We start from the raw sequence: 12,812 nt of genomic DNA on the forward strand, positions 1-12,812 counted from the left end.
CACCCTACCCCTCTGATGTCCCAGCTCCGACTCTTGTGCTCCAAGCGCGAGAATAGTATCTATATCTCTGAGCAGGAGATTCCGGTGCGTTATTGACTGCTTTAGCCCATGTGGTCCTTCGTCCTAGTGCATTTTGGGGGATGTAGTCCCCTGCGGATCTACTCTCTGATGGCCACCTCGCGCGTCTACACTGCGCATGCGCGTCTGAGACCAAGATGGCGGCGACCTGCAAGGGGAGCCACGGGTAACCTCCAGCTATCGGGTTGCCTGCAGCAACTCTCCCATGCTCTCCCCCAGCCTCCACTGCTAGACGCAGCTGCAGCCAAAAGAAGGGGACAGACGGGGACATGGGGGGACCCAGGCTATATATATTTATATATACAGATCTTATACAGTAATAAGAATAAAGCATACACAGTGTTAACTGATTCATTTCCCTGTTTAGTTCTGTAACTCTCACTAAGCGCACATTAACAATAGCACCACAGTAATGTAGAACAGTCTCCACTACAATAACAAATAAAAGAACTATACATTGTGCTTACTAGACAGAAAAAAAGATCAACGTCACCTTCAATGTATGCAGACATCAGCACAAGCAGATGTATATAAGAGCTTCTATTCTTGTCTTTTGACAGCACTGAGCTCTCACATTAACGCTCCATGCAAAATGGTTAAGGTAAGAGGATGTATTTGGGATATGACTGCAGTCATGACAATCCTTGCAAGAATGTATTTTTAATTACTAATGTACAGTACATGACTCAGGGTATAGAGGCAGTATAGGATAGTCTAAGAATATATTTATTCTAACGAGCAGGTTGTTTTTGAGAATCTAGAAAAGCGAAATAATCAATATTAAATGCACTGCACAAAAGGTATTTTATTACAAGGATTTGTTTTTATACATAATAGACATTGGATCAATCAATATTAAAGCAACAGCATAATAAAATAATTCAAAATAATGTTTATTTAGAGATTAGAAAGGTCTGAATAATAGTTTCTACATTATGACTTAAATTACAATAGTTTAAAACATATAAGGAATAATGTTATGTATCTGGTTTTCGAGCAAATATGATTGTTTATATATTGTGATGCCATTCTGTCACAAATTAATTATATATACAGTACACATGATTTTGTACTGTAAATAAGTCTACATATTTCTGCTATGTTCTGCTTTACTTTCAGCTAGTTGAGCTGCAGAATTATGGTTCATATTTGCTTTTAAATATTGACCCATGGCAAAGAGGATGCCTCTCTTTTACTGGATCATGTTCTTGAAAATGAACTTTTCAAACCACAAAACTTTATTTACAGAATAACATGTAAAAGAGATTTTTATACAGTTTGACTCAAAATCTCTATTAGAGTCACCAACAAATGAAAATGATTTACAGAGAAGGGATTAGATCAAATTATGTTTTTTTCATAGCAATGTCTATTGAAGACACACAAAAAAAAAATAACTACCATTTCCAAGGCTAAGAGAATAGACAATGTGTTTTGTTTCCATCTGCAGATCGTCTTCTACGAGGACAGGAACTTCCAGGGCCGCTGCTATGAGTGCAGCTCTGACTGCTCTGACTTGTCCTCATATTTTAGCCGCTGCAACTCCATTCGCGTGGAAAACGGGAACTGGATTCTCTATGAACACCCCAACTACAAGGGATACCAGTACTATCTTAAAAATGGCGAGTATCCAGATTTCCAACAATGGATGGGTTTCAATGACTCCATCAAGTCCTGTCGCTTGACCCCACAAGTAAGTATTCTTCTCATTGTCAACGGGAAGACATTGTGTAGGTTGTTATACCTTTTATTGGATACATGAAAATAATATAGATTTATGTTACATGAGTAGATTGAAAAAAGCCTCTTTCTTTATTGTGGTCAGTTTGTCATCTAGAAAAGTATTATTTTTAGCTCACTGTTATAAACATAACTATAGATAAATATAAAGACAATGAATTATGTAGACTATTATTCAATCTCATGTTACAGCATAATCAAATTTTAATAAATGTAATTTATGTAAAGGAAAACCTCTCTTGAAATTTTTGTTTTGAATAACATTGGTGGATTATTTTACTTTCTTCAAAAGTACGGTGGTCCATTTAGAATGAAAATCTATGAAAAAGAAGAATTCAAAGGTCAGATGATGGAGTTCACTGAAGATTGTCCCCAGGTCTATGAGAAATTCCGTTACAATGACATACACTCCTGTAATGTGTTTGATGGCCATTGGATGTTCTATGAGGAGCCCAACTACAAAGGACGTCAATACTACCTGAGACCTGGAGAGTACAGGAGATACAATGACTGGGGCGCCATGAACTCCAGAATTGGCTCTTTCCGACGACTCCAGTTTCCCTATTAAATTAATTGATATATTCAAACTTTTCCCATTAATATTCAATAAAAATTATTTGAAATCTTTAATTTTGTTTTTGTCATTTCAATACATTTGTGTAATATTAAAGATGCCTGTTACTATATCACTCAAAAGGATGCATGTATCAAGGCCAATTGTGAAACAAAATTGATAGTCATAGTCATGTATGTTTCTTTGTATCAATGTACTGTATCAAGGTACAGTTTTCCTTTGTGCAACATTTTGGAATTGGGTTTTGTGAGCAGGAAGAGCTAGCGAAGTCACAAATAATAGTACAATGCCTCAAATTCTACCTCTCTGACCATCACAATTTCCCCATTGTTTATGCCTCAAAAACTCTGCTATTACTGCTGTGAGGTAAACTTTTCTGGCTAACAATCTCTGTCAAACATTTGATAGATTGGATACCATAAACAAATCTGTAATAAGCCATAAAATGTTTTTATGTACAGTAATAAAGGCCAATGACACCATTCGGTATGTACATTAAACTGATGAAAAGGGTTAATTGTTCACAGCTGAGTAATTCTGAATCTGTAGGTTTAGTCCCATCTGTTTTGGAACGGGTGTACAGTATAGTATATGGAGTACTACAGATGTAGCCAAACACATTGTCTCAAGAGCCGTGGCTCAAACACATAAAGCAGCTGCATCAGAGAAAGTCAGGCCCGCCAACAGGGGGGCTGGCGTCCCAGGCCCCGTGAGTCAGGGGGCCTGGCCGCTCGGGCCCCCTGTGTGGCCGTGCCCGTTTTATTTTAAAAAAAAGTCAGAACAAGAAATGCCGGCAAACCTGGTGCACAGTCCAGGTTTCGGTGGACATATGCAGGGAAGCAGGGTGTCCGGCCTGCTGCCTGTGGGCCCGCTCCCCCCCACTCCCAATGTGGGATGGAGGGGAAGCACTGTGGTGAGCACGCGCCAGCCAACCCAGCTTCCCCTGCGCCCGCCAACCCTTTTTCCCTTGTGCCCCCCAACCCAGATTCCCCCACGCCCACCAAACCAGCTCCCCCCGTGCCCACCAACCCAGCTTCCCCACGCCCACCAACCCAGCTGCCCCCGCCACCAAATAATTAACCTGCCAGTCTCAAACCCCCCCTCAGCCTACCTCCGTGCCCCCCGCGCCCCCCATAACCCTCGAGCCTACCTCCCATTCCAGGCAGCAGCCGTGGGGGCAGGGGGGGAAGCATCTGGTGGGCAAGGAAGCAGCACCCACCCGGACAAGGTCAATCACCCACCCAGGCAGTCGCCCACTCATCCACCCACCCAGTCACTCACCCAGTCACCCACTCACCCACACAGTCACTCAGTCACCAACCCACCCAGTCAGTCACCCACCCACCCTGGCAGACAGTCAGTCACCCACCCTGGCAGTCAGTCAGCCGAGGCAGTCACCCACCCTGGCAGTCAGTCACCCACCCATCCTGTCAGTCAGTTTATTGTTCAAAGGGAAATTAATACATAAATGTCTTGTGTGTTTTAGCTGACCATATACGGATGGCTAGACATAAACAAAATCACAAACAAAATCAGGCATAAAGTAGAATTAAATTCATATAATGGCACTAAAATGTTACCCATTGCTGTAAATAAATTTCATAAATATTATGCTTGTCAAAATTCACCATCTCTGTTTAGTAGAGATGTGTGAACTTCTTGAATTCTCAAACTTGTAAACATTTTTGTGCCCCCAAATTCAATTCCTTGCAAATTTTTCCCCAAGCCTCAAAGTGCTAATAATGTAGCAATTTAGCAAGCTTCCAGCAATATTATGTATTATTTATTTATAAAATGTTTTACCAGGAAGTAATACATTGAGAGTTACCTCTCGTATAATTGATTTGATATAGCTAGCCAACAAGAGGGGAATTCCCCTCATGATTATGGGGTCAGATGCCGAAAAGGTGTTCGATCAAACAGACTGGCCCTATCTATACTCCACTTTAGAGGCCTTCAGTTTTGAAGGAAGTTTGATGAGAGTTATATCAGCACTATACTTATATCAGCACTATACTCTAACCCTGCAGCGAGGATGATATATCAGGGCTTCCCCTCAGACTATTTAAAAATTAAGAGTGGCAAAAGACAGGGTTGCCCGCTCTCCACTCTTCTGTTTGCCCTTTGTATTGAGCCCTTGGCAGATAAGATAAGAAAAAGTCTGGATATTGCAGATGTCCAAACGAAAAATGTCCCTGATAGTCTCCAGGGCCCCTTTGAAATCCATGGGCCACCTCTCATCCCACTTCAAACACAAATGTAGGAGATGTTTACAGAGGTGAAAACAGAATACATGCTTTGGGGAATGAATAAATGTAGGCCTTTATTTTGCCAAAGTGCAATAAACAAAAACAGAGGCTTTTCCTCAGCCAAGGTTCACTAAAATATAGGTGAGCGATATACAGGAAAGGGCTTTCCTAGGCCAAAGTTCAGTTTACCGAGCCTATGGCAGTCCATACATCCCTATATACAGTAGATATGGTGCTCTTTGGCATCAAGGACATAGGAATGTGGCCTGCATGCTCTGTTGTCACTAGGGGTCAAGGACACACACTTGTTGTCTGTACGCAAACCAAAGAGAGACAGAGAAACAGTTCCCTTTCCTGCCTTTTAAACCCCATTCAACGGCGGACTTATCTGGGCTCGTTAGAAGTCCTGCCTTCCTCCAGGCAGGGATTAACCATTACCTTGCTGACAACCAACAGCTCTAGCTATTATAAACAGGCTTGCCCCTGTTACACACCCCACCTCTCTCTCTCCCTCCCTTACACCCCCACCTCTCTCCCTCCTTTCCTTATGCCCCAACCTCTTTCCCTCAGATACGCCCCACCTCTCTTCATTCTCTCTCCCCTCTATCTCCCACCATTCTCTCCCCTCTCTCTCCTTCATGCCCCAACCACCCCCCCTTACGCCCCCACCTCTTTACCTCCCTTACGCTGGGGTTTTTTGTTTGCCTTCCTCTGGATTAATATACTGTAAGTATGAATATAGGATAAAGTATATGTCGTCTAAATTTAGCATAGGTTGAACTTGATGGACGTATGTCTTTTTTCAACCTCATCTACAATGTAACTATGTAGCCCCCACTTCTCTTTCCCTTCTCTATCCCTCATGCCTCCACCTCTTCTGGTCCCTCTCCCTCACTCCCCTACATATCTCCCTCCCTTATGCCTCACCTCCCCCCCTTAGACCCCCACCCCTTTCTCCCTTCTCTCTCCCTCATGCTACCATCTTCTCTTCCATTACACCTCCACCTACCCTACCTCTTATTTACACCCCCACCTTCCACTCACTTATGTCCCCACCCGTATGCCCTCTCTCTCCCAGCTCTCATGTTCCCTTTATATCCCCAGCTCCCTCTCCCCTTTCAACTCCACCTCTCCCCCTCCCTTGCACCTCCACTTCTCTCTCTCACCCTTACACTCCCACCTCTCTCCTTCTTACATTCAACCTCCCCTCACCACACTCAATAACTTCCCAACACTCAATAACCCCCCCAATACCTACAATAACCCCCCAATACATACAATAACCCCCCAACACACCCAACACACACAATAACGTCCTCCCCCAACCACACCTCTTACCATGGGGGGAAGCGGGCAGATGCAGAAGTTGGGCAGGCCCAACTTCCAGTGTGTTTGTGGTGGTGGGGTTTCATTGAAGGCTTGGCCACAGCAGGGAAAGGTATCCCACTGCAGCCTGGGAGAGCAGGGGCCCATGCTGGGGTGCAGGTGTTGTGCCCAACCTCTGACCGGGCCCTAACCCCAGAGTCGGCTGGCTAGGCCATGACAGCTGCCAGGCTTTGGGGCAGCTGTCCCGGCTCTCCTCTCCTGTTGACAGCCCTGTCTGTCAGCCATAGACTCACCACTTCTTCACTGGAGCGTGTAGTTTATATTGCCACTGAAATGTATTTATAGCTTTTTCCTAATTGGAGAATTGGTCAGGAGCTCAGACCTGAAAGGAGGGGACATACACCTCCAAGTAACTTTTTAATAGAACAGAACCAGGTGAGCTATATCCTACAGTACTCCTGTAACGGAATGTATCAGTAACACTATAATTCAATACCTTTATGGAAAATGCAGATAGGAATAAAATTGGCCTAACATTTATGGAAAACAAATACATAATACCTGCGCTCTTCCCTTTAAGAGTATTCAGCTGGTAAAAAGAGTGGCCTTACATTTATGGAAAATAAAAGTACAATTCCAATGCTCCTCCCAAATTGGCACGATAGCATGACAAATTCATTAGCTCTTGTTATTCTTTACTTGCACTTTACATATTTTTTCAGCCCATAATTTCCAAAGAAACAAGTTGAAGGAGGGACTCAATTTTTAAGAGACCACTGCAAAAAATATGTGAATGTTATGGTCTTTCTTTGTCAAGTGATAATTGTATACTTACATTACAGTAATGTAATAATAATAATAACTTTATTTTAATAGCGGTTTTCTTCCAAGGGGACTCAAAGCACTTCACAGTTACAACAAGGAAGAAAAAAGAAAAAAGTAAGATAAAAAGAGACCAAACAAGAGGAAAGATACAATACAGGATGGGAAGGTACGGTACTGTACCTAATACATGCTGGACAGGTTGTGGTTCATTTATTAAATGCCTGTATAAATAGGTAGATTTTGAGCCTGTTTTTATAGATTTCCAGAGAGGGGGGCATCTCGAACTGTACAAGGTAGACTGTGCCAGAGAGTGGGAGCAGCGTGATTAAAAGCTTGGACCCAAAGTAAGTCAAGCAGAATCTGGGAACTGTTAGTCTTTCACCTGCAGATTGAAATGAATGAATGGGAGTGTAGGGAACTAGAAGCTCTTTCAGATAGTTGGGAACCTGGTCATGTAGTGCTTTGAATGTCAACACGCCAATCTTTAAATAAATGTGCTATCTTACAGATATTTAGTGCATACAACGGAAAACAGGTGTCATGTTTCAAGAATGGGTCTGGTTAGTTAACAACCTGGCCGCAGCATTCTGCACCACACTAAAGGCGGTGCAGCTCTATTTCCGGAACACCCAGGTAGAGCGCATTGCAATAGTCCAGGCGTGAGGATGCAAAGATATGGCAAGAATAGTAAGATCCTCTGGGGGGGTCAGATGTAAATGTCCTGCAATTCATTAATTATTGTAATCTCATCATGGAAACATATTTAAAATGATTATTTATAATGATATAGTCTATGCTAACCATTTAAAGTTTCGTTACCATGAAACGTGATGGAGCATTCATCAAAAATTAAGGTTAAGGTTATATCTCATGCAAATATGTACCTGTGGAGGCTGAATTACTGTTTTAACTGTAAAGCATAATGTGTACACTGGCTTGCACTAAATAAATAAAAAATACAATATACTACTAATCAATACAGTTTGTAGTTGAAGACTCATTTTTCATTGTACTTATAAATTAGTTCTTGATCATGACCAAGATTTAAAAGATATTTGAATAATCAATTAAAGATAAGTAGAAACAGCAATTTGATCTATAGGGATTCTAGAGTCTTTTCTTTCTATCATAAACATCACTAGTATTCACTTGGACCCAGATCCTTTATGGTCCGTTAAGTCAGTGGTAATAACAGGCTGTTATCAACATCAATAACTGACTTTTTTCCCTGAGGTTAACGCATTTCCACAAGGCTAATTATATTTTAACAAAATAGCCTGAGAAGCCTAAGGCCCCTTGTGATGAAGTGGGTACTAGAGTCAATCCCAACAGGATCAGAACCCCTACCTCTGCTATTTAGGGTAGCAGATCTAGGAATTAACTATCTCATATAGCTCCACTGTCACAGCAACGTCTGCTCACACCTGAAAGTGGTCTGCTTTTAAAGGAGGCCAGGAGAGTGTCTTTGAGTATGATTAGCTACAGCTGTGAGTATTAGAGCTGTAAAATGTGCTATGACAGAGGACCTATACAGCATCTGAGATAGTTCAATGCTAGACATGCTGTACTGAATAGCAGAGGTTGTGAGCTCTGATCCTTTTAGGACTGACACTAGTCCCCACCTCATCACAAAGGGCAATGGTCTTGTTAGTGTAGGTGTTAGGCCTGGTCCCTGCTGGCTACTGCAGCGCCTGCTGTGGCGGACGCTGCAGGGACGAGAGCCCTCCCCTCATTGGGCCAGGCACGCTGCGAGGGGGGGCCGCAGCGCTGTGGCGAGAGTTGCTCCTGCTCTCAATAGAATTGAGAGCAGGACTCACGACAGAGGGCTAAGCCACGCCCCCCGTCGGTTCAGCCAATGAGGGTGAACCTACCAGGTGATGTCATGGCCATGCCCCCGTCACTCCCCAGCCATTGCTTCCCCCCGGTCTCTCTTCCTGCAGCTCACTGCAGACCGGGGAATCGGCTGCACGTGCCGCCAGTCTCGCGGGCGCGCGTGCAGCAGAGGTACTGGGGCCTCAGCCTTATTGAAAAAATGTATGAGGTGTGGGGGTGTGACTCATTAAATATACTTTGCATATTTAATTAGCATATCTCCCAGGTATCTAAGGTGTGCTCATCTTTGAGCACAGGCATTTCTCCATATGTTATTTGAAGGGAGTTTGAGATGATATACAGTATATAGTGCTTGAAACTCTACTAAAATAGTTCCCCACCTCACTCTATCTCAATGTCTTGAGGGGGCTAATGCCACCTTTAGACAAGACAGGCATGTTAAGCTAACGCAACAAGGTATTAAGCCTATTCTAATGCGATAACTAGCAGCCGCTGTTTTTGCATATCTTTAGCTTTGTGGATACCTGTATCTCAGGGTTAAAAACATCCGTTATTTATTTAGGTAATGTCATGTTATTTACCCTGATTTAACAGAGTTCTGTGGATCTGCCCCCTCGTAATTCTACATTGTAACTGCTTTAGGCACCACATATGTTGCATCCTTTGCTGCTGACTGTATCATTGTTTTGTTTCCTCTTTTCTCCAAGTAGTGGATGAAATTCAAAGGACACCATATGAAATTAGTAATGTAGGAAACTGCATGAAGAGTCTACCCTGACATGGGTGCACTATATAATTTCATTTTTTTTTTTAAATATTGGACATTTTTGCGCTCCAACATCTTTCTTGTATCTGCTGGAGGGGTTTGGAATAAACCCTTGAAGGAGCTGTACTTTGGTCCCATTTGGGTCGTATTATTCTTTTTTGTATCACTCAGTTTTTTTCTAAGTTCTCCCTCTGCGATATTCTCACAATCTGAGCTACACAGAGAGTGATGCCTCTCCCTACACAGCTGTCACAGGCGATCTCAGTGTTTTTATTTACATTTAATACTAGTGTACTGGAGCAGAGTATCTCAAGACGTGAACTGTATTAATTTCAGGTCCGGGGACCCCGAACTTCCTGAGATACAAGCCCCGCTAAGGCAATTAAGCTGTTACACCTGAATATCCTGTTTAATGGGGGCAGAGGGGTTGGATGAAGAGGGTAGTTGCCACAGGGTGGGTGATTAGCCTGCTGGGAAGGTAATGGGAGGAGTTATCCCCTTCACTACCATAGTGGTGGGAACCGCTATGGTAAATAAGTGTTTAACCACTCCCGCTACCCACCAAAGAGGCCTAACCACCCATCCTTGGGGCAACTACCCCCTTCACCCTCGGCCCCCAAGAAACATTAAAACACACAACAACCTACTACCCACCTCCTCTACCCCAAATCCCCCCCCCCCCAACCATACCGTACTTTAATGGGCAAAATTACTGCAGCTCAACCCCATTATAACACGATCCGTTACAACACGAATCCGCTTATAACGCAATGTAAGCGTGGCTCCCAATTTTTGTATTTATGAATACATTACAACACGATTATTGGTGTCTTATACAATTGTACATTATTTCTAACGCGATCCACTTATATCGCAATGTGATTCTTGGGACCCCAAGCACAGCGTTATAACGGGTTTAGCTGTATTATCCAGATATGGATAATAGTTTATTTGTCAATTCAAAGCCAGCATAAAGTAAATAAAACTTTGGCTGTGAAACATTTTAAAGTGTAACATTGAAAGTGTCTGGAGGTAATTTTGGAGATTAATTTTTAATCATGGATGCATTCTGAATATCTGGAGTAATATTCTGATTCATTTCTTCAAAAAGGTATGACTGTGGTCTGATTTTCATCTATCAATTGAAAGAACTTTAATCAAATTAACATCTTACTGGTATGACTGTGGTCTGATTTTCATCTATCAATTGAAAGAAGTTTAATCAAATGAACATCTTACTGGTATGACTGTGGTCTGATTTTCATCTACCAATTGAAAGAAGTTTAATCAAATGAACATCTTACTGGTATGCCTGTGGTCTGATTTTCATCTATCAATTGAAAGAAGTTTAATCAAATTAACATTTTACTGGTATGACTGTGATCTGATTTTCATCTATCAATTGAAAGAACTTTAATCAAATTAACATATTACTGGTATGACTGGTATAAGCTGAATAGGCAGACCCCTCCCTTAATTGTTAGTCAAGTGAATGTGTTTAACTATATAAGGCAGTCTCTCTCGACTGTGAGCCATATGGCTGTGAAACGTTTTAAAGTGTAACATTGAAAGTGTCTGGTGTTCATTTTGGAGATGAAATTGGAGGTGAAGATTAGAGGAAGATCTGGACTCTGCACAACAACTACAACAACTCTGCAGCTGTGAGAACTTGACTTTCTACATGCTGTGATTCTTTGTACTCTTCCTATCCTCCAATACCTGGACTGTCTCTCCTGCATCTCACTATGCCCTCCCTATTGCTAATGCCACCCACCTCATAAAGTATGTACATGACTAGTATAGAATTAAAAAGCTACAGTAGTGTAGCAAAAATTGTTATGCAAGCCCATGTCGAGAAACAAAACAAAAAAAAGGTTTTTTTTTCAGACTTGAAATTCACAGTGAATGAGAAGTCATACACGCATGCGCCAAAATGTGATGACACGCATATGCGTTTCAACAAGGTTCCAATGAGACATACACTCATGCCCATTAAATAAAAACAGTATGAAAACAAGAGAAAGCCTATCAAAAGTTGAAAGTATTGAATAATACATATAGAATAAAAGATATACATTTTTATTTTTGGGGTTTCTTAAAAGAGTTAATTAAACATGCAAGTGTATTGTAATTATACTGAAACATGCAACGTCAAACAGTATGGATGATTACAGTACAATGTAAAAAAGTATTGAATATGAAAATAGCAGCATACTGTTTAAGGTTTTCTACTGTATAAAGCTCACAAGTTTTTTATCCTAATCAATAAAAATTGGACTGTCACTAAATTGTTGCTTACAGTACTTGGATTTTTAAATCAGATTCACAATGTGCAAGCCACATTTCAAAACAGCGATATTATACTGTACAGTAGGTCCATCAAAATTCCTCCTTTTGCCTTTTTCCGCTTGATATGAAAGTTTATTTTCTGGGGAAAAATAACATGATGCTATTATTTCCGGTATTGCGCATGCATCAAGTCGAGTCATTGGGAATTAAAGCAGCAGTTCAAAAAACTTCTGATTGGCTCTTGAACCCCGCCCTCTCCCTAGCTGTCCACCAATTGTATCTACAGTACTGTAGTAACTGCTCAGTCAATCATATTGCAGGACTACATTTTCAATAATTGTGCAAGAATTTAATTAAATTAAATAACCCAGAGCAAAGCGATTGATTACAGGAGAATGGACCAATCTTCAGCTTACTGTAACTAATCACTTATCTGTGTGCATAATGTATTGATGCACATACTGTACGGGTACATACAGTATAGTATTTAAAAAAATATATATATTTTTTTTAAATACGGCAGCTTGAACTGCAGCTGTAAACTTAAAACTTTACTGTAAAGTGTAATACAGGTAGTTACTGTAGTAAATTATATTTACCTTCATTATAGATGTAACTAGGTTTTGGTGACCCCCCCTTACCTCCGCGTGCCAGGGAGTTGATTGGGCGCAAAGCAAGGAAAAAGCAGGCCGTGTTGCTGGGGGCACCCAGGGAATGCAGATGCAGGGCGCTGCCATGTTGGCTTCGGTCCGCGCATGTGCAGTGGCACGAGAGCTGCGGCGGTCTTTGCAGAGAGCTGGCGCATGTGCAGTGGGAAGCGCGCGAAGCAGGACCAATCAGGAGGAGGCTATCAGCTGGGACTAGGATTCCCATGAGCCTCTGAGTAGTCACCTGTTCTCAGATAGCCAATAGAGTTGTGTAGATTGTGGCTGACAGGATAGGGAAGTGTTCAGCAGGGACCACGCTAGTCAGTGGGTGCTGGGATAGCAAGGGGAGAGGAGGTATGTGTGCAGGGTCAGTGGCCCACTGCATTAGGCCAGTACTTCACCCTATGCCCCAGTGCAGGCCCAGAGACATCACTAGCTTGTGGTTGCTGCAGGGAATGGCCTTTAGATAGGAACCATGTCTGTTT

General features: G+C 42.1%; 1 protein-coding gene and 1 long non-coding RNA gene across 2 annotated transcripts; one reads left to right on the top strand and one right to left on the bottom strand.

Moving 5' to 3' along the window:
• The first annotated feature begins 538 nt into the window (after positions 1–538).
• LOC142499316 (gamma-crystallin-4-like) lies at positions 539–2,448 on the top strand. Its single transcript, XM_075608485.1, has 3 exons — positions 539–679; positions 1,529–1,771; positions 2,111–2,448. Exons 1-3 carry the CDS (start codon positions 581–583, stop codon positions 2,384–2,386), a joined length of 618 nt encoding a protein of 205 aa, XP_075464600.1. The 5' UTR covers positions 539–580; the 3' UTR covers positions 2,387–2,448.
• LOC142499317 (uncharacterized) lies at positions 1,550–3,649 on the bottom strand. The gene is made up of 2 exons (XR_012802649.1): positions 3,543–3,649; positions 1,550–1,822 (listed from the first exon to the last, which is right to left on the bottom strand). It is a non-coding gene; the product is annotated as an uncharacterized LOC142499317 (long non-coding RNA).
• Between the last annotated feature and the right edge of the window lie 9,163 nt (positions 3,650–12,812).

This window comes from Ascaphus truei, chromosome 7, assembly GCF_040206685.1.
Source record: "Ascaphus truei isolate aAscTru1 chromosome 7, aAscTru1.hap1, whole genome shotgun sequence".
Classification (NCBI taxonomy): Eukaryota; Metazoa; Chordata; class Amphibia; order Anura; family Ascaphidae; genus Ascaphus; species Ascaphus truei.